This window comes from Rhinoderma darwinii, chromosome 5 (genome assembly GCF_050947455.1).
Source record: "Rhinoderma darwinii isolate aRhiDar2 chromosome 5, aRhiDar2.hap1, whole genome shotgun sequence".
Classification (NCBI taxonomy): Eukaryota; Metazoa; Chordata; class Amphibia; order Anura; family Rhinodermatidae; genus Rhinoderma; species Rhinoderma darwinii.
Genome location: NC_134691.1, coordinates 40,820,441 through 40,843,731, shown reverse-complemented (window position 1 = coordinate 40,843,731; position 23,291 = coordinate 40,820,441). Strand labels below are relative to the sequence as shown.

Sequence of the window (23,291 nt, the reverse complement as noted above, 5' to 3'; positions counted from 1 at the left end):
TTTATAGAAGAGGACAGACATACCAGCGACTTGTATTCACCTTCTTTTTTTTTTTATATTTAAATATTAGAGCATTTGGAGGTCATAGAGGAGAACCACTCTTGAATTGAATGGCCGACATGTACTATTGCATTTTCCCAGTAGTGGCCGCTGCAGGGGAAATGTATAGCTGATGGCAACTTCCCCCTAGGAAAATCAGCAAGTCCGATCCGGGGCGGTGAGGTGATCGCTTCAGCAACTTCCATCTTATACGGCGTTATCTCACGCTGCTTATTGCCAGCTGAGTGCGATGCTGCGTCTACAGGACGTGTATTCACAGCAGTCTATTATTAATGGTGGAAAGAAGCTTTTTTTTAAGGTTTCTTTTATCGTAGTATAGAAATGATGGTGTCCTGTAGGAGAGATCTCTAGAAAATCGCATTACCCCTGCTGGCGGAGAAACGATGTGCCTGCAGGGCAGCGTACAATAACTATAAACTGCTGGATGGTTGTCTGGTGTGTTTTTGTGATTGCACATACAGGAAAGATGTCTACAGGTTACAATGGTGTGTTTACTATATACAAATAGGGAATTATCTCTGTGTGCGCCTACCACAGAACTATATTGTTTACAGCCTAAGGCCAGGGTTACACCTAGACTTTTTGTAGCGCTACTGATTGATTTTAACTATTGAGCTACAGGTATAGTCCAAATGAGTACATTGAGTTACATGTAATGGACTGCAGCTGTCACCCAAGAGTTAAAATCAATCTTTAGCGCTACAATATGTCTAGGTGTAGTACTTTTCATGCGAAAAAATAAAGTACATATAAAATTTTAAAAACACATAAATTAATAGACTTGATTCTATGTAGGGACGTGTGAAGCGTGAAAAAATAGGACATGTCCTATTTTCACACGGTCCGCTGAAACAACGGCGGTGTGAGCGGCCACATTGATTTATATAGGTCCGTGTGGCAGCCATTGTTTCAACAGTCGTCACACGGACGTTTAACACGTTCGTGTGAATAAGGCCTTAAAGCATGTACATGGCAGCCTATAGGGTACTCTTCTCCTAGAAGAAATACATTTAAGGGAGGATACCTCCATAATGCGGAATTTGACGGAGCATGCCATAATATTTTTTTTTGGTGTGGAACTCCATATCGTTCTGACAGAAATACCTCCATATAAAATCAGAGCCATTCGGAGGTACAGAATGGCCACATACATTTCTATGGATGTGGTAATATGACTTTAGGCATGAGGGCCTATTCTGCGTGTCTATAAAGTTGCCCATACACTTACAATAGCTGTCGACGGACCGCTCGTTCGGTTGACAGCTATTCCTCCTGACTCCTCGATATATGCGCACGCTCGACTCGTATGAGCGTACATGATTTTTCATTGGGAAGACGGCTTATTACCCACAGTAACAAAAATTCAACATGCCCGATTCCCTATTCGTCAGGTGAGAGTCGGGAAACCCACATACACTTTAGATAGTCGGCCAGTTACCTGGGTAATAACTCGTTAGGGAAACGTTTGGGCTGTACTATACCTGCCTCCGACACCGGCTGCTGCACAACATCTGGTGCCCGAGGCATCCGGAACAGCTGATCGATACGTGGTCCGGGTGTCAGACCCCCACCGATCATATACTGATAACCTATCCTGTGGATAGGTCATCAGTATGGAAAACCACCAGTGCCCGGACATCACCTCTAAAGAGTAACTGCACTTTTATCAAACTTTTGATATGTCATAGTGACATATCAGAAGTTTGGATTGATGGGGTTTAGGGTGCTAAGACCCCAACAGTTGCTGAAAGAAGGTTCAAAAGCGCTCAGCTGAGCGCTTTGCTCATTCGTGAAGATTGGCGCTCCCTGTCAAGCTGAAGACGGCTTACATACATGTTCTATGTGAACCGTCTTCAGACTGACAATGAGATCCAGTCATAGCCGAAGGAGCAAACCACTATTGCAACGAGCAGAAGGCTTGAGAAAGCGTGTCCACGCGAAACAGCTGTTGCCTGTAATTTGTGTACTCCGTCTCTCCCCCCACTTCACTTTGTGAGCAATAAAGCATTTGAAAACATCGAATACGGTGAGTGCGGCTCTATTTCCTTCTTGATTCATTTCGTTCCACTGATGGTAGGGGTCTCAGCTCCCAAACCCCCACCGATCCAAACTTTTGATATGTCTCTATTACATATCAAAAGTTTGAAAGTTGAGTTCCTATATAAGGAATGCCCAGGGTACATGTACATCATCGCTGTACAAGATGGCACAAGATCTGTAAGAAAGGTGGCCCAATCCAGCTATGCGGTCAGGTGATGTAATGAATGGAGGCATCCAAGACAAGACAATTAGTTCCTCCATTTTCTGTGTCATGGCAATCTCCTCAAACCATTCCTCTAGGGTCGGGGGGGGGTGGAGTCCGCTGATTTCCATCTGTGTTAAAATGTTTAAGCTGGTTCAGGGGCATAGCTAAAGGCTCATGGGCCCGGGTGCAAGAATCCAATTTGGGCCCCCCTCCCCAGCACCACCATCACCATACGCCTATGCCCAGCCACCTTGCACAACAGCACCCATAGTATAATGCCCCCTCACAGTATAATGCTTCCATAGCTGCCCCCACACAGTATAATGCCCCATACAGTATAATGCCCCCATAACTGCCCCATACCGTATAATGCTCCCCATATCAGCCCCCACAGTATAATGTCCCCCATATCAGCTCCCATACAATATAATGCCCCCCCTATTAGCTCCCCATACAGTATAATGCCCCCCATATCCGCTCCCCATACAGTATAATGCCCCCCATACAGTATAATGCCCCCATATGAGCTTCCCATACAGTATAATGCCCCCCCATATCCGCACCCCATACAATATAATGCCCCCCATATCCGCTCCCCATACAATATAATGCCCCCCATATCCGCTCCCCATACAGTATAATGCACCTCCATATCAGCTTCCCATACAGTATAATGCCCCTCCATATCAGCTCCCCATACAGTTATATTGCCCCCCCATATGAGCTCCCCATACAGTATAATGCCCCCAATATCAGCTCCCCATACAGTCTAATGCCCCCCATATCCGCTCCCCATACAGTATAATGCCTCTCTATATCAGCTCCCCATACAGTATAATGCTCCCCCATATCAGCTCCCCATACAGTATAATGCCTCTCCGTATCAGCTCCCCATACAGTATAATGCCTCTCCGTATCAGCTCCTCATACAGTATAATGCCCCCCCCGTATCAGCTCCTCATACAGTATAATGGCCCCCCATATCAGCTCCTCATACCGTATAATGTCCCCATATGAGATCCCCATACAGTATAATGCCTCTCCGTATCAGCTCCCCATACAGTATAATGCCTCTCCGTATCAGCTCCCCATACAGTATAATTCTTCTCCGTATCAGCTCCTCATACAGTATAATGCCCCCCCATATCAGCTCCTCATACAGTATAATGGCCCCCCATATCAGCTCCTCATACAGTATAATGCCCTCCATATCAGCTCCTCATACAGTATAATGCCCCCCCATATCAGCTCCTCATACAGTATAATGCCCCCAATATCAGCTACCCATACAGTCTAATGCCCCCCGTATTAGCTCCCCATACAGTATAAAGCCCCCCGTATTAGCTCCCCATACAGTATAATGCCCCCCATATTAGCTCCCCATACAGTATAATGCCCCCCCATTTCAGCTTCCCATACAGTATAATCCCCCCCATATGAGCTCCCCATACAGTATAATGCCCCCAATATCAGCCATCCATACAGTATAATGCCCACCATATCAGCTCCCCATACAGTATAATGCCCCCCCATATCCGCACCCCATCCCCGTACCCACGCCGGGTGGAGGATCCTTCGCCTCCTCTGGTTTGTGCTATGAATGACTCCGCGCAGAAGGGCACGATGATGTTACTACATCGCGCCTGCCAGCGTCGAGCCTCTCAGGGCACAGTGAATGCACAGAGACGTCCGCTCCTTGCTCCAGCATTGAATGGAACCGGGACCTCGGTGAGTGACTCGCGACTCCCCGGAGGTCTTCACACGAGCCCCCAGGGAAACGCGACCCACAGTTTGTAATGTATTGTGTTGTATTGTGCAGTTTGCGGAGAGGAGGGGGGCTGTAATTTAACGGGCTCTCCACCGCAAACACAGACAGCACAACACAATACATTACAAGACAACACAATACATTATATTACAATACAGACTCTGCAGCTCACCTGGAGTCCTCCACACCGGCTCTTCCACGCTGGCTGGAATGCCCCTCATGTGACGTCAAGGTTACATGGTACACTGTAATGTCCGTGGCTGTGGGCTGTCAGCTCCAGCCTCCCGCTGACAGCCGCAGCCACGAGTCGGCAAGCGCTGGCCCCAGCCTCCTCCTCAGGAGACGCCAGCGCTTGCATCCACTCACCTCCGCCGGAGCCCGCAGGGTGCGCGCACACGCTCGTCCCCGCTCTTAAAGGGGCAGCGCGCGCACCGGACATCTTTGACCCGTGAGTACCCTGGGCTATAAGAGGGGTCCAGCCCCCTAGTTCGATGCCTGAGCGTTGTTAGTCTTTCCCAGTCTGTCTCGCAATGGACCCTTAGTGTCTCCCGTTCCAGCTGTTACCCGTGCCCTGTTACCGTTCCTGTATTCCGTATTGTTCCAGTTCCTGTGCCCACCAGCATTGGAATAGTGTCGTCTGCCACGTCCAGTGTCGTCTGCCACGTCCAGTGTCGTCTGCCACGTCCAGTGTCGTCTGCCACGTCCAGTGTCGTCTGCTTCATCGGATACTGCCCGCCACGTCTGGCGCCACCTGCCGCACCAGCCTCCATCCGTGCTGGAGCCACAGCCACCGCCCGGACTGTTTCAGGTACCCAAGCATTACTGTCTGCCATTGACTTCCGTATAGACTGTGACCTGGTCAGCTGCCTCCCCGCTACGGCGGAGCGGCCTAGTGGGTCCACATACCCTGTGTCCGTGACAGTAAGCTCAGGCCATGGAACCCGCTGGCCAGCCCAAGACCCCAGTACAGAAGATTCAGACAGAGATGCAGGACCTACGCACACGTCAGGATCAACTCCTTGAGGCGGTGAATTCTATCCTGGTCCGCCTGGATCTACTCGCTGTTCCACCTCCGGTTCTTCCTCCGGAAGCTGTTGCCGTGCCACTGCCTGTTGCTACCCCTGTTTGTTCCGGATCCTCAGTTCCTCTGCCCCTTCCTCCACGCTACGACGGTGACCCCAGAGCATGTAGAGGGTTTCTCAATCAATGCACGGTGCATTTTAGGCTACGGCCTCATCTCTTCCCCTCCGAGGAGGCCAAAGTGGCATTTATTATCTCCCTCCTCGCTGGCAAGGCCCTCGCATGGGCGAACCTTGGAGCAACAAGGACATGTATCCGCGGTCCTAGCCTTGTTCCTTCAGTCCTTTCTTGCCGTGTTCGAGGAGCTGGGTCGAACATCCTCTGCCGCAGCTACTCTGTTGACCCTCAAGCAAGAAGGCTCCACAGTAGGGGAGTATGCTATCTCCTTCCGTACCCTAGCAGCCGAGCTGGCATTGTACAATGAGGCACTGGTGGCGACCTTCTGGCAGGGACTGTCCTCTCACATCAAGGACGAACTGGCAGCCCGCGACCTTCCTTCTACCTTGGATGCCCTCATCCTGTTAGCCACCCGGGTTGATATGAGAATCCGGGAGCGCTTTCAAGAGGTTTGTCAGGAGAGCCGGGCCCACAGACCAGCACCCTCTGTCCAGAGACCACTATTGTCCACTCCTAGTGCGCTACCTGAGGAACCCATGCAGGTAGACAGAGTCCGGTTATCTGAACAGGAGAAGCAGCGCAGACGCTCCTCTGGACTTTGTATGTATTGTGGCCTCAAGGGTCATTTTGTGCGCCAATGCCCACAGAAACCGGGAAACTCCAGTACCTAGGGTTGGTTGGAGAGGCAACTCTAGGTGGAACGTCTCCAAACGTTAAAACCTCTTCCAGATTATCAATACCTGTGGCCATCGTCACCGGACAGACATCACATCCTTCCTCCGCCTATCTTGACTCTGGAGCGGCTGATAATTTTATCCACCAGGATCTAGTGGATCGGTTTCGACTACCCACAGTCCATCTGGAGAGACCCCTGGCAGTTGCCTCTGTGAATGGTCTACCATTGCCTGATCCGATCATGCTCATCACTGAGCCGTTGACACTACGGGTCGGAGCTCTTCACTCGGAACAGATCACCTTCCTGGTACTACCCAAGGCTATCAACCCTATCCTGCTGGGTCTGCCATGGCTCCGTCTACACGCCCCGACACTTGACTGGAATTCTGGAGAGGTTCTTCAATGGGGTTCCAGATGCCATTGCCTGTCACAAGTCCGTCCTATTGTGCCCCCGCTGCCTCAGTCACTTTCCGGCCTACCATCTCAGTATGCCAGTTTTGCGGATATCTTTTGCAAAAGAGAGGCTGAGACGTTGCCTCCACATCAGAATTATGACTGTCCCATTGAACTGGTTCCCAATGCTTCTCTTCCCCGTGGACGAGTATATCCTCTCTCCTTGCCAGAGACTTTATTGATGTCAGCCTATATCAAGGAGAACTTGGAGAGGGGTTTTATTCGAAAATCTTCCTCCCCGGCCGGGGCAGGCTTCTTCTTCTTTAAAAAGAGAGATGGATCTCCCCGACCCTGCATTGACTACCGTGGTCTCAATCAGATCACGGTCAAGAACAAATACCCGTTGCCACTTATTTCCGAGCTGTTTGATCGCATACGAGGAGCCAAAATTTTTTCCAAGCTAGATCTGCGGGGGGCCTATAATCTAATCCGGATTCGCCGGGGTGACGAATGGAAGACAGCATTTAACACCCGCGATGGGCACTACGAATACCTAGTGATGCCCTTCGGACTGTGTAACGCTCCCGCAGTATTTCAGGAGTTCGTTAATGATATCTTCCGAGATCTCCTCTATATGTGTGTTGTAGTTTTATCTCGATGATATTCTAATTTTCTCCCCAGATCTGATGACCCATCGGAGGCATGTTCGTCAAGTTCTCCTGCGACTAAGAGAGAATCGCTTGTATGCCAAGTTAGAAAAATGCACCTTTGAAAAGAGGTCTTTGCCCTTCCTGGGCTATGTCATCTCGGATCAAGGCCTTAAGATGGACCCTGAGAAACTAAAGTCTGTCCTGGAATGGCCACGTCCTCAAGGCCTAAGGGCCATACAGCGGTTCCTGGGTTTCGCCAATTTCTACCGGCAGTTTATTCCGAACTTTTCTTCTCTGACGGCTCCCATCTCTACCCTTACCAAGAAGGGTGTGAACGCCAAGGTGTGGACTCCAGAGGCAGAGTCCGCATTCATTAGCCTCAAGAAAGCCTTCACTTCAGCTTCAATCCTCCATCACCCTGACGTATCTCGGCAGTTCTCACTAGAGGTGGACGCTTCCTCTGTTGGTGCAGGCGCACTTCTGTTCCAGAGGAGCTCCAAAGGAAAGGCAGTAGTATGTGGCTACTACTCTAGACTGTTTTCTTCTGCTGAACGCAATTACTCAATTGGAGATCGGGAGCTACTGGCTATCAAATTGGCCCTGGAGGAGTGGAGACATCTTTTAGAAGGCGCAGCTCACCCCATCCTGATCTTCACCGACCACAAGAACCTCACCTACCTTCAGTCCGCTCAAAGACTGAATCCTCGTCAAGCCAGGTGGTCACTGTTCTTCACCCGTTTCCAATTTCTGCTCCACTACTGTCCCGCTGACAAGAATGTGAGGGCCGATGCCCTGTCCAGATCATTTGAGACGGAAGACACGGTGGAGTCCCTTCAGACGATCATAGACCCATCCTGCGTTGTCACCGCCAATCCTCTGCAGCTTAGAAATATCCCTCCGAGGAGAACTTTTGTTCAGCTGGCAGACAGAAAAAGAATTCTCCGCTGGGGACACAGTTCTAAACTAGCTGGGCACGCTGGTGTCCGTAAAACCCAAGACCTGATTGCTCGTCACTTTTGGTGGCCCACGCTACCTAAGGATGTTCTGGACTTTGTCTCTGCTTGCACGGTGTGTGCCTCTAATAAAGTGACTCACTCCAAGCCTGCCGGCCTGCTTCAACCTCTGCCTGTACCCAGTGCCCCCTGGCAGCACATCGCAATGGACTTCGTCACGGACCTTCCTCTCTCAGCAGGATGTAACACCATCTGGGTGGTGGTGGACCGGTTCTCTAAGATGGCACATTTTATCCCGCTGACCGGCCTACCTTCTGCTCCCCGACTGGCGAGTCTCTTCATTCAGCACATATTTCGCTTGCCTCTTCACATTGTGTCTGACCGGGGGGTTCAGTTTACCTCTAAATTCTGGAGAGCACTCTGTAAACTCCTGGATGTGAGTTTGGACTTTTCCTCTGCCTAACACCCCCAATCCAATGGGCAAGTTGAGAGGATCAACCAGATCATGGAAAATTATCTCCGCCACTTCATCTCTTCTCAGCACGATAACTGGGTACAGCTTCTTCCTTGGGCCGAGTTTTCATATAACAACCACACAAGTGAGTCCACCAGCTCCACTCCGTTTCACATCGTGTACAGTCAACATCCCAGAGTCCCTCTTCCTGTGTCGACTTCATCTCAGGTTCCCGCTGCTGACTCTGCATATGGGGACTTCCTGCAAATCTGGCAACAGACCCAGTCCTCTATTTTGCTGGCAGTAGATCGCATGAAGCGAAAGGCAGATACTAAGATCAGTATCTTCCGGGGACTAAAGTCTGGCTGTCCTCTCGGAACATTCGCTTGAAGGTGCCCTCATACAAGTTCGCTCCCAGGTTCCTTGGACCATTCGAGGTCCTGCAGCAGATCAACCCTGTCGCCTACAAGCTTCGGCTGCCTCCTACCCTCAGGATTCCCATCTCCTTCCACGTCTCCCTCCTGAAGCCTGTGATCCTAAACCGCTATTCCAAGACTCCCAGCCCTGCTGTTGCTCCCAGCGGCCTCTCAGACATCTTTGAGGTCAAGGAGATCTTGGACACCAAGAGAGTGAGAGGAAAGACCTTTTATTTGGTGGATTGGAGGGGGTTTGGTCCCGAAGAGAGGTCCTGGGAGCCAGAGGAGAATCTCAATGCCCCTACTCTTCTAAAGAAGTTTCTCTCTCGCTCCGGTCCCAAGAAGAGGGGGCGTAAGAGGGGGTATACTGTAATGTCCGTGGCTGCGGGCTGTCAGCTCCAGCCTTCCGCTGACAGCCACAGCCACGAGTCGGCAAGCGCTGGCCCCAGCCTCTTCAGGAGACGCCAGCGCTTGCATCCACTCACCTCCGCCGGAGCCCGCAGGGTGCGTGCGCATGCTCGTCCCCGCTCTTAAAGGGGCAGCGCGCGCACCGGACATCTTGAACGACCTTTGACCCGAGAGTACCCTGGGCTATAAGAGGGGTCCAGCCCCCTAGTTCGATGCCTGAGCGTTGTTAGTCTTTCCCAGTCTGTCTCGCAATGGTCCCTTAGTGTCTCCCGTTCCAGCTGTTACCCGTGCCCTGTTACCGTTCCTGTATTCCGTATTGTTCCAGTTCCTATGCCCACCAGCATTGGAATAGTGTCTTCTGCCACGTCCAGTGTCGTCTGCCACGTCCGGTGTCGTCTGCCACGTCCGGTGTCGTCTGCCACGTCCGGTGTCGTCTGCCACGTCAAGTGTCTTCTGATTCATCGGATACTGCCTGCCACGTCTGGCGCCACCTGCCGCACCAGCCTCCATCCGTGCTGGAGCCACAGCCACCACCCGGACTGTTTCAGGTACCCAAGCATTACTGTCTGCCATTGACTTCCGTATAGACTGTGACCTGGTCAGCTGCCTCCCCGCTACGGCGGAGCGGCCTAGTGGGTCCACATACCCTGTGTCCGTGACATACACTAAGTGTACCATGTGACCGTAACCAGGAAATGCTGGCTTCACGGCACAGAAAATGTATTTAATCAGCATGCTATATGGCAACGGTGGCCCCCCAGGCTTAGGGGCCTTGTTGCAACTGCGACCCCTATAGCTACGCCACTGAGATGGTTATATTCAAAGACTAGACAAGAAGATAGGGTGCAACTCGGCAGGATTGAGGCGAGTGAGAGTAGGGAGGAGTTAGAGAGTACCTGGGAAAAGTGTACTGGATGATGAAGACCTCTACCAAGAAAGGCGCGCTTCACCGCTGGGAAATGTTAAAGGAATCCTGTCACCAGCATTTCACCTATTGAACGTTACTTATCCCTCGCTGGCCGCTGCTATAAAAAGTTAATTGGCGTTATCCCCTCTCCTAAACTCCTCCTCCGACTGTAAATAGCGGTCTGCAAACATTTTGCACCTTTTATCGTAATAATCCGGTGTCCCTTTGTGCGCTCACACCAGAAGAGGACATCAATGCACAAGCAAGGATTTTGTGTGCTGGGGGAAGGCGAGGAGCTGTCAATCAAAAGTAAGGAGGCGGGGGAAACTCGGAAAGACTTGAAGAATGAAGATTTGACTCTTTTATGCTCATTAGCATACGGTGTGGGAACACTAAAAAACTGAATACTAAAGCTACAGAGCCGACAAAGCAGACAATTATAGGTTATATAAAAATGATATTTCACCCTCTACCACCAGGTATTGCTGGTTTAATAGGTGAAATGCTGGTGACAGGTTCCCTTTAAATGAGGCTTGAGATTGCCCAGTCCTGGAGGAGGTCCTGGTTTATCGGAGGGTATATAGGGCACGATGGAAAATGGCTTGGGCTAGGTGAACACAAAGTTTTGTCTGGTGGTTATGAAAAAAGTCAAGGATATGCATGTGTGTTGCAGCCAAATAATAGAGACGGCAGACCAACCCCACCCGAATCTTTAAGTTCAGTACTACTCACCCGGGATTGACCTGAGGACCAGACGAGTGATGCCCTCTTTAAAGAAAAACAATGGTAAAATAATCTGAAATGAAATGTTATCATATATTTACCCGGCCTCACATAGCAACGTAGCCTTCAAAATAAAAAATGGCTGACTGAAAATGCGGAACAGAACTGGGATGTTGAATCGGGTGGCCCCCTCTGATGTTGTCGCAGCGGTCGCCTGTTAAGCGCATGATAATATGATGCTACACTTCCATTGAACCACTAATGCGTATTTACAATATTATAAGGGGATGTAAAGGATTAGAAAACATGGCTGCTTTCTTCCAGGAATAGCACCACACCTCTCCTTGGGTTGTGTCTGGTATTGCAGCTGAGCGCCAATGCGGTGAATGGGATTGAGTTGCAATAGCACACACACAACCTGTAGACAGATGTGGCGCTATTTTTAGACAAAAGGAGCCATGTTTTTCTAATCCTATACAACCTCCTTAAACTCCCCTTTCCTCCTCCTTACAACTGAGTGTAGGCCAGGGGGATTCTGAGTGACTACTGAGAGGGGTGTGAGCAGGTTGGGATTGTGGCTATGACTGCTGAAGGGGTGTGCTGGGGGCATTGTGACTGAAAGGGTTGTGGCAGGGGAGACAGTGGCTGTGACTACTGAGCGGTAGTGTGGGTGGGGGAGATAGTGGCTGTGACTACTGAGAGGTTAGTGACTGTGACTTTGGAGAAGGGGTGCATCTGGTGGAGACTGGCTGTGACTACTCAGAGAGGGTATGGCCGGAGGAGACAGTGGCCTGGCTACTGAGAAGGGGTGTGGCTGGGGAGAAAGCGGCAGTGACTACTAAGAGGGGATGTGGCTGGGGGAGACCGTGCCTGGGGGAGACAGTGGCTGGGACTACTGAGAGGGGGTGTGACTGAGGGAGACAGTGGCTGTGACTACTAAGTGATGATGTGGCTGGGGGAGACAGTGGCTGGGACTACTGGGAGTGGGGGTGGCTAGGGAGACAGTGGCTGGGACAACTAAGAGGTGGTGTGGCTGGGGGAGATTGGCTGTGACTACAGAGAGGGGGTGAGGCTGGGAGAAACTGGCTGGGACTACTGAGCAGGGGTGGGACTGGGGGAAAGTGGCTGGGACTGGGGGAAAGTGGCTGGGACTACTGAGAAGGGGTGTGGCTGGGACTCCTGAAAGGGGAGTGGGCTGAGGCCGGCACTGTTGCTATGACTACTGGAAGGTGGATGGCCTGGGGTGAGTATTGCTGTCATTATTGGGATGTGGATTGTCCGCTGTGACTACTAGGAAATGGGAAGCGGTGGCGCAATTTCCATAACTATGAGTCCGGTGTATTCTTTGATCGCTCCTATTAGTCGACCAGCACATAATGTTTTGGCTAATAGGAGGACAAACCTGTTGCTGTAATATGCAGCAATTACCTAGGGCAGCATTTGAGGTGACATATCCGCTTTAACTTTAGTTGTTTACCACAGCCGCTTCATCTTGTTTTGTAATTTCTGCCTGTCAGTCTCCACGGATTATTCTATCTACTCAATTCGTATCTAATCTCATACATTTTAACTTACACTTTAATTAGTGAATTGACATTTGGGATTTAGTTCAACTATGAGCTAGAGGAACTTTCGGTAAATTATGTTTATCTTTGAAAATTTAAGCCTTTATTTCATGCCTTATTTATCTCTAAAAGACATAGACACCATAAGTTATTCATGTACAATTACTAGTCCTTCTCAATTAATTAGAATATCATCAAAACGTTAATTTCAGTAATTCAATTCAAAAAGTGAAACTCATATTATATAGATTGATTGATTACACAGATTGATCTATTTCCAGCATTTTTTTCTTTTTAATGTTGAAGATTATGGCTAACAGTTAATGAAAACCAAAAATTTAGTCTCTCAGAATATTGGGTAAAAGTTGAGTATTGTAGACTCATGGTGTCACACTCTAATCAGCTAATCAACATAAAACATCTGCAAAGGTTTCCTAAGCCTTTAAGTGGTCCAACAGTCTGGTTCAGGAGGCTGCACAATCATGGGGAAGATGCTGACTTGACAGTTGTCCAGAAGGGTCATTGACACCGTCCACAAGGAGGGGAAGCCACAGGACATTGCTAAAGAAGCTGGCTGTTCACAGAGTGCTGTATTCAAGCATATTAATGGAAAGTTGAGAGGAAGGAAAAAGTGTGATAGAAAAAGGTGCACAAGCAACAGGGATAACCGCAGCCTTGAAAGGATTGTCAAGAAAAGGCCATTCAAGAATCTGGGGGAGATTTGCAAGGAGTGGGCTGCGGCCCATAGTAGTGAATGGCAGTTATAAAAGCAGTGTAGTATTATGCGAACTACGCAGTTTTCGTAACTACTATTCAGTTCTAATGGGGTTACGGAAACGGGGTAGCTCAGCGAGTCACGCTGTTTCTGTAACTCCTGACCATGTAATCAATAAGTGACTAGGAGGCAGCGTAACCACAAAAAGCTAGATTAGGGGGCCCCGTTCTAGAGATAGGTGCGGGTCCCAGAGGTGGGGCCCGCATCTATCTGATATTTATGACATATCCTGTGGATATGTCATAAATGTACTTCATGGGAAAACCACTTTAATGAAAATTTATACTATAAAAACTGAAGCAGCAAACTTTGTGAAAATCCAAATTTGTGTCAGTCTCAAAACTTTTGGCCAGGACTGTATGTATGTATGTATGTATGTATGTATGATCTCTCCATGAAATGCCCCATCGATAAACCTATTGTTGCCACTGCTTTCAGAACTATTTTTGCACTCTTGACATATACAAAAAAAAAACCTGAATTATAAAATACAAAAATAATATTATATCCTTATGTTCTTATATTTTTTGAAAGTAGAGACCTGGCATATTGTGTAAATGTCATCCAGAACTTTACATACGTGGGGCACCTTTGTGCTATTTTGCATCAAAGCATTAATGATTTGTAGAAAATGCATAAAAAAATCATATTTGTGGTTAAAAGTCTGATCCAAGCTGAGCCTGAGATGCACAACATCTCCTAGAAATAAAAGTTCAGGATGTGCAGAGTTCATATATGCCACTGATGCCTACATACATATAGCTTCACAAAATCATAAAAGATGGATAGACCAAAAAATCACCCAAATGCCAGTAAACCTTTAAAAGAATTTTCCCATCTGAGACACTTATGGCATATCCACAGGATATGCCATAAATGTCTGAAAGGGACGGGTACAACGTCTATGACCCGCACCTATTTCCCAAATGGGCAGCTCTCAAGCTGGTCGCTGTATTTAGGCGGATAATCAGTTGGCAGGTGGCGTGAATTACGGAAACAGCTTAGCTCGCTGTTCAATGCTGTTTCCGTAACTCCCTTAGATGTGAATTGGTGTTAAGGAAAGAGGAGCACAGCTCAAGATACTCAAGTGACCGTTGAGTGTGATGTGACTACTTGACAAATATAATGAAGACATAAAGAATGGAGGTAAAAAATAATTGGTGAGAGGAAATCTTCTGTGTCAAGACGATCTTTTTGTTTTATTCTTAGTATTAGACGGCAAGAAAGTCATATTATGGAGCAACGAATAGAAGCCTAAGTCTCAAAACAATCCTTCAGAATGGAGATGGATTTACTATTCGTGTCAAGTGTTATATATTGTACAGTACATGACTTGCCATTTTTTACCAAAATGTTCCTTTTTGGGCAGTTTGACCCCTAAGTTGACTTTTTTTTTTTAAATTCATGGACCCTAGGCATCATTCAGACCACAGTATTTTGGTCAGTATTTTGCATCCGTATTTGGAAGCCAAAATCATGAGTGGAACATCAACAGAAAAAAGTGTAATGGAAAGATTTGTTACCCCTTCTATGGTATGGACAGACTCCTCGTTTTGTTTTCCAAATACTGATGCAAAATAATGACCACAATACTGGCGTGTGAATGAGGCCATACCGATTTAAAATTTCTCTTCCTTGCCATGTTTTTCTGGATTTTGGCACTTTGATTTGTCCATTTATGTCCTCATTGAAGCCACCCATATTCATTAAAGTCTAGTTTACTGACCCAACAGCCTTATGCCTATACTGTCTGCCACATAGTCTCTCAATAGATCGGATATGTTAGATTTTTACTGTTGTGCTACCATGCTACATACCGTATCCTATTGTTTTTTTCTAGAAATAAGCATCAACAGAGGTGCAGGTTTTTGAGCATTATCAAAACTGTATCGGATCTGTGTAGTCCTGATTTTAAGTCTCGGCCATTGTTATGGACTAACGTCTTAGTTACTTAATTTTTTTATGTCTTCTTATAGTGAAATTCTGCCTACGACCAACACTTAAGCCACAATCATGACCGAGTTCTGGTTGATCTCTGCTCCTGGAGAGAAAACATGCCAACAAACCTGGGAAAAACTCATGGCCGCCACTACCAAGAATAACAACTTGTCTGCCAACCACAAGTTTAACATACCGGACTTAAAGGTACGTGCTTTGTGTAATATTCAGATCTTAAAGGGAACCTGTCACCAGCATTTCACCTATTGAACTCTACTCACTCCTCGCTGGCCGCTGCTGTCAAAAGTTAATTGCCGTCATCCCCTCTCCTAAACTCCTCCGACCATAAATCATGGTCTCCAAACATTTAGCGCCTTTCATGGTAATAATCAGTCAGTCTCGTTCATTCTTCATCTCATGCCCGCCCACCGCCAAAAACAGGCCTGTCCTGAATGACAAAATCTCATCTGAGATGGTGCGCAAGCACCTGTAATTTATGGCCTGATACCCTTCCCTGCTTCGTCCGGGCCTCAAAACTAGTTACCACTATAGTGTCCCGTTGGGCGCACGCACCAGAACAGGACATTGATACGCAAGCGCAGGATTTCGTGTATGCTGGGGGGGGGAGACGAGGAGCTGTCAATCAAAAGTAAGAAGGTGGGGTTAACTCAAATGCTTGAGGAATGAAGATATGACTCTTATGCTCATTAGCATATACGGCACAAGAACACAAAAAAACTGAATACTAAAGGTACAGAGACTACTTGTAAGATAATTATAGGTTACATGATTTTTCACCTACTACCACCAGGTATTGCTGGTTTAATAGGTGAAATGCTGGTGACAGGTTCCCTTTAATGAGAAAGAAATATTAACTGTATGCTCCTTTCATTCGACAAGGCTTTCTTCTCTGTGGTCATGTTTTTGCATTTCTGTTACCTAAAAAAAAATACGTGTAAACTTCCTAATCTACACTTGAAGACAAGCCGCCATCTTCTACTTTTGAGGGATTGTGGTTTAATGCTGCTGCATATCAATACGCTCCACCAGCTCTGTATAGCCAGAGACGTTGTTGAATCCCCAACGTAGCTGGTCCCAGAATTAGGCCTCATGCACACGACCGTAAAAACTCCCGTAATTACGGGCCCATAGACTTCTATTGGCCACGGGTACCTCCCCGTATGCTTACGGGAAGGTGCCCGTGCCGTTGAAATATATAGAACATGTCCTATTTCAGGCCGTAATTACGGCACGGGCAGCCCATAGAAGTCTATGGGGCTCCCGTAATTACGGGTGACTACGTGTGTGCACCCGTAATTACGGGACCGTTTCTAGGCGACGTCAGTAAATAGTCACTGTCCAGGGTGCTGAAAGAGTTAACTGATCGGCAGTAACTGTTTCAGCACCCTGGACAGTTCTACCGATCACAATATAGAAAAAGCTGTAAAAAAAAAAAAAAAGACGTTCATACTTACCCAGAACTCCCTGCTTCTTCGTCCAGTCCGGCCTCCTGGGATGACGTTACAGCCCATGTGACCGCTGCAGCCAATCACAGGCCAATCACTGGCTGCAGCGGTCACATGGACTGCCGCATCATCCAGGGAGGTCGGACTGGATGTCAAGAGAGGGACGCGTCACCAAGACAACGGCCGGATAAGTATGGATTTCTTTTACTTTTATTACGGAAAGGTCTGTCCCTTCTCTCTATCCTGTGTAATTTTGCAGCCAAAAACGTTCCCATAAATACTGGTGCTATACGGGTGACACCGGACCCATATTTACGGGCACGGGTCCGTAAATACTGGTGCTATACGGGTCGAATACGTGTGACCAAGGACCCGTATTTACGGGTGGACAAAAATACGGTCGTGTGCATGGGTCCTTAGATATTTGTTTGGAGATACCACCAATTTTGGTGGCGTTCGGTGACCGTCTTAGATCTATGGTGACCAGTAGACTGTCATCATTTCCTAATAATGTCAGTATATCTCGCACAACTTGAAACCAGGGCCATTTCATAGAAAGACAATTATCCTATCGCTGTTTTTGGAATGTTGAAGGAATTGGCAGATCCTGGAGAATATCCATGTAAACAGGAGGAGAACATACAAACTCCATTCAGATGTTTCCGTAGGTTGGATTGGATCTCAAGACCACAGAGCCACCATGCTACCCACAAAGTTGTAAAACTTTTCATTATGCAGTAATTCAACTTAAATCAGAACTGGAAAACGTCTTTGAAGGGTTATGCGCATCTAAGACATTTATGGCATATCTTCAGAACGAAACCCACCTGATCCCCGTCCCGCCTGCTGACACATCCACCAACATCCGCCAACCAACACATCCAGGCGGAGTATCAATGGAGATGGGACCTGCAACTATCAGACATTTATGGCATATTCCATGGATATGCCATAAATAGGAATACCGCTTTAAAGGATAATTTTTCCAAATTTATTTTTATGTTCCTCCTCTAGTCCCACCTTGTTATAAAGGGGTTGTTTTGTTTGGAAATCCAGGATCAGATTTCAGGTTCTCTTGAGACCTCATACTTTGGATGATCGGAGGATCGTTGCTGGGTGGGCATTGTGATCTGCTGTTCTCCGTGGAACCATAGGACAAGCGTTACAGAGTTTCTATTGAAATAAATGGTTTCTCGTTGTACTCATCCATTTTTACTGAGAGGTTTATGTGGCTCTCAACTTTAACCAATGGAGGGAAGGTGGTCTCTGAGTGGGGGACCCCATACATGAACGACCAATGCCAGACAATCACTTTGAAAATGTTGTAAGTTCTTCTATCCAGTTTTTTTCAGTAGTATTAGATAACATTTTAACTTTATAACATCTACTTGACATTTTGCAGTCAGGTGACTTTGCTCCTCTTCTGTTTTGTGGTTAATTAGTTGAGCGCTGCAGCAGTAAAGTATCTTCTCTCCCAGCCTCCGTCTATGGTCACATTGACCTCACCTAAAATCTTTCAGCTCTTTTAATCAATGTTGGCATCTGTTTCATGCTAGCTTTCAACAGAGAGAATAATTACTTATTACTAATAAAAAAAAATATGTTCTCCATTTAGACATCGTGGTATGTAATAAATGTGTATTTAGAATTCATGGAGTTTGAATTAAAGGCAATTTATGAAGTAATATAAAACATGTTTCTGGTTTTGCTTTTATTTAGGTTGGCACTCTTGATGTACTGGTCGGGTTGTCTGATGAGCTGGCTAAATTGGATGCATTTGTAGAAGGGTAATTGTCATGTCATATATTATATCCTGAACTCTTACATGTACATTAATTATATTTGAGTATATATACATGTGTGTGTGTGTATATATATATATACCCTGTTCATTAATATAAAATAATACGTTTGTGAAAGGGTAGAGGGGTCTAGACCGCTTTGTCTCCGACTGGGAGGCAGCTTGCTGCAGCAGAAACCTTCCTCTACTGCTCTGTCTGCAATGTTAACTAGACCACCCCTTTAGCTAAGTCCGACCTTTAGAAATTCTGCAGATGAATCAGAAGGGGAACAGTGGGAAATTGTTTCACTGTCAGATTTATTTAAGACTGTTTCCTTGTAGAAAGTCTTGCACATTAATAAACAGATAATGCTTTCTTAAGTTTTCCGCCATTTTCAGGTTTAGTGTTCTTTTATGTTCACACATTGAAGTTTGTCTTTCTCTGACAACACCTTTGCTAAAAAATAAAATTCTAATACTGTTAAAAGATGTGTGATTGATTACATTTAGGGTTCCCCACCCAGGATATCCCTCTATTAGGGTGCATTCAGACAAGGCATATATGTCATGGATTGTCCGCTATACAATACTATACATGTTAATAGTTTTGTGATTTGTGGCGGATCTTCGCCACTAATTCCATACCTTTGCAATGCACCCTCAACTTTCTCTATTGATCACCGGGGGTTTCCGTTAAGTGCGATCTAAAATGCCTAGAAATTTGTGAACAAGGATTCCTGTTTTATTGTTCGTTATTAAGGAGTACCTGTAGTTCTGACATTTTTGTTTTAGTAAATACTTGTACGCCCCATAATATCACAATACTGGAACGTCTTTTCTTAGAACTTTCGGTTCCTTTGTTATTCCTCCTAGCAATTTATGAATAACTTCTATTTCACAGAACGGTAAAGAAGGTTGCGCAGTACATGGCCGACGTCCTGGAGGACAGCAGAGACAAGGTCCAGGAGAACCTATTGGCCAGTGGAGGTATAACACCCTCTTATACAAAGTGTTTAAAAGTTATTCCCATCTCATAAAGTGATGGCATTTTGCTAGGTTTAACCTCTGGGACCCCGACAGATCCTGACAATGAAGGGGCTCTGGTTTAGTGCTGCAGCCCCTTAATTCTTAGGATCGGTGGGGCTACCCATAGGTGAGCCCCCACTGATTGGAAAACGATGGCATATCTTCGTTATATGTCCCACTTTATGAGATGGGAAAACCCTTTTAAACCTCTGAGCACATTCCTATATACTCCATAATGTTCGGGTTATGATTGTGGGAGATGGGTTCTTTTTATGACTGCTTTTAGCATCCATTCACTTTCATGCCTCTGTATGCATTACACCTCTGTATACATCATGCTCAGCTCAGAAAATACACATTTCCATACAAGGTTTATGAGATTGAATAATTTTTTATTAAAGAACCATACAAGGTTTATGGAAGTCTGGCAGTGCCCACAGCCATGTCTAGGGAATTTTGGCAAGTCAAAAGAGAGTTATGTTTTTACAATCCACAAAGATGGTGTGGACAATGTCCGCGTCTCCATATGACCTCCCTAAAGGGTCACTGTTGTTTTAAAAGCTTCTGACGTCCTAGTGAGACCCCCAACGATTGCTTCATCTCCGACCTCCTTTTTCTGTCTCTCCTAGTAGATGCAGGGTTAGCCGTGTACGGACTGTAGACTTTCTATTACACTGCTTTCCGAGGAGAGACAGAAAAAGCTGCCATCTCGTTCTAGGATTTATGGGGGTTGTCAACACTGTGACATGATAGATGTATTTAGAATGACCTTGACCCTTTTAAAGGGCACATATCACAAGTTGAGGTCCCTTTTAAATGAGTGTAATTGAAAGATGTCATTTCAAAGCTTTACTTCTGGGCACAATCCCGCTAGTAAAAATGCTAAAGTGCCCACTTGGGGGTTAGGAAATGGTTCCCTTTATATTTATATTCTAATATGCTTACATGGTGGCTCTGTTCATTTTATGAACCCTCTTGCTGAGGACGCCTTATATCTGTGTTTTTAGGATTTCGAGGCACAGACTATATTTTCCATCCCAGTAGTTGTCGTTTTGGAAACCTATTTGCCGTAATTGTCCTGGTGACAGGTTCTATGCGTCATAAAGTAAGAATGACATCCCAGTAAGAATTACAGTAACTAATTTATCATATTCAATAATATATGGCGTTCCACTGAACAGAAACAATTACTGACTTCTTTCTTGTTTCATATAATCGTTTTAATTCTGGGATGACTGGGTGAAACGTACCTATACTGATAACAAGCCCTGTTGTTTCAGGGTTTGAGCTATTTTTGTAATTTAATTTTAATTTTCTGTTCATTTTCAACTCAAACTGTAATTATCTTTCCAAGTAGTTGTCCTGTAATGTTTTAAATGATAGGTTATTCTAGCCGGCATTGGAAGAAAATGAAAGTACTGTGATTACCCTGTAAATACCACTTTTAATATAACAAATTCCAAATGAGTTAGTCTGTCCATAGTGATGGAGACTCGCTCTGTGCAGTTCATTCTTATAGGGGTTGTCCAGGCACATGGGCGGTTTGTCATACAGATGACCTATCCAAAGGACAGGTCATCAGTATATGATCAGTGGGGTCCAACACCCGGACCCTGCACCGATCAGTTGTTCCGTCATCCTTTGGGCACCGGAAGTTATGCAGTGGTTAGTGGCAAAAGCACATGGCTCCGACCACTGTATACTGGCTGTACTGCAGCTCTGCTCCTATTTAAGTGAATAGGAGCAGAGCTGCAGTAGCCCAGCACGGCCGCTATACAGTGACTGGAGCCATCTGCTTCCGGCTCCGACCACTGCATAACTTCCGGTGCCCAAAGGCTGACGGAACGACTGACTGGTGCGGGGGCCGGGTGTTGGACCCCCACCGATCATATACTGATGACCTGTCCTGTGGATAGGTCATCTGTATGAAAAACCGCCCCGTGCCTGGACAACCCCTTTAAGGAGACGACTAAGAACCTCTTGATGACTTATGTGCGTCCCCTCACTTCTCTCTGCTCTCTTTTTTTTTCTTTCAGTGGACTTGGTCACATACATCACAAGGTTCCAGTGGGATATGGCAAAGTACCCGATTAAACAGTCTTTGAAGAACATTTCAGAAATAATTACTAAAGTAAGTTTTTTTGTATAAATAATGTCATTTTCCGGCTTAATGGAAACTCTTGCTCAGGGTGAGGAAAAATAGTGTCATGGAAAAGGGATACGTGTTAGTTTGTGCCTATTTTACTCTTATGTATGTTAAAGTTGCTAAGAATAATCAGTTGACGGAAGGTCAAGGGCTGCACTGTTTCTGTCAGACAATACATAGTATTGTATGGGATATTCACATGATGCAGAGACAGCTAAACTAACTATATATAAACCATATGTAAATGTGCGTGACTTAGGAAATTTACGGACTGACGTTCTCAAGCATGCAGAAACAAAGTTTACAGACCACGCAAGCTAAAGGTTGGTCTAAATTAGAATTTAGGTAAGGGGTTTAGATGTTGTAAAAACAGTCTCCTGAGAATATATCAAGAACTAAGGGTAAAAAATAAAAGCTATTTGTTGGCATGGCTGGATGACCATTGGTAGTTTAGTTATGTCTCGCCTACAAGGCAGCTGTGAACTTGGGATAACAGTATCTATGTATACGCAGTATTGTAGACTCTTACACGGCCGCCCTCCTGGGCCGTGTAAACGAGCGCCGATCAACGGGACAGCTCGTCGATTGGCGCTCGTTTGCTCCTTTCACAATGAGCTATGTATGAAGGCGGACGCTCGTTACTATGATTGCTCGTCCCCAGACATTTCATGTCGGCAGCACGTTACACAGGGAGATGTCCTGCCGACCACGATAATATTTTCGGCATTTAAAACTATACAATCAGCCAATGATTTGAGCTTTTTACATGTGCTGGGTCTCCTCAGATACAGTGAGATACAGTTCCTTTGGTCAAAAAATACAGTAGAGTGGTCAATCTGTCATTAAACCTTTCGCTGCTGGGACAATTTTCACACATTTGAATAAGAAAAATCATATACCCCCATATCATATATTTTTTGAAGGTAGGCACTTGCCACGTTGTGACAATTCCTCCCAGCACTTCACAATCATGGGCGCCTTCATGCAATTTTGCAGCAAAGCGTAAGGTTTTATAAAAAAAGCATAAAAATTCATGCTTGGGGGTTAAATTCTGACCATAGCATAGACTGAGATGCACACCACCACCTTAAAATAAAAGTTCAAGATGTGCAGAGTTTATTAATGCCACTAATGCTCTACTCCCTATATTTTAGCCACGGCAAGTATTTAAAGTCATGATGTCATTTCACACGTCCCTGGCAGTGAAATGTCTAAAAAGGATCTGTCACTTCTCCGGACATGTCTGTTTTAGTAAATACTTGCATTCCCAAAAAATACCAATTCTGGAGCATCTTTTCTTGATGAGTTTCACTGTGCCGTTCCTCTGTTATTTCTTCTGGCAGCTGGACACATGTCCATTTTACACATCTTGTACATTTATAATGCCACAGGCTTAAAGGGGTTATCTGGGGACCAAAAATTGCATTGCAATAATATACGAAGTAACTTACTAATATTCTTTAATTTAAAATTCTATACTAAATGGTGCAGTTCAAACCTCATGAATTGTTCCCGGAAGTGCTGGAGCTTTCCTAATAATGATGACGTTCCGACATGGCCCCACGTGACTGAGCTCTTGCTTCATGTGCTGTTTGTGAACATGACCACATGGGGCTGTCACATTGTCTATTGCTTGAGTCCCGAGCAGAGCATCAGCTAGCGCTTAGCTAGGGTTCTCCAGCACTGCTCCTGACGTCCATGTTTGGTCAATTCAGGGGTTTCCTATCGCTGGAGTTCCTGAGCAGA

The 23,291-nt window shown here is 46.1% G+C and overlaps 1 protein-coding gene across 1 annotated transcript in view; it reads left to right on the top strand.

The window, feature by feature from the left end:
- The window catches only part of ATP6V1C1 (ATPase H+ transporting V1 subunit C1), a 62,322-nt gene that overhangs the window by 5,323 nt on the left and 33,708 nt on the right, over positions 1-23,291 (top strand). Inside the window, exons 2-5 of the mRNA XM_075827997.1 lie at positions 15,166-15,334; positions 18,313-18,380; positions 19,275-19,360; positions 21,436-21,530. Of these exons, the coding sequence (XP_075684112.1) occupies positions 15,203-15,334; positions 18,313-18,380; positions 19,275-19,360; positions 21,436-21,530 (381 nt within the window). The 5' untranslated portion in view covers positions 15,166-15,202. The remainder of the gene's footprint in view (positions 1-15,165; positions 15,335-18,312; positions 18,381-19,274; positions 19,361-21,435; positions 21,531-23,291) is intronic.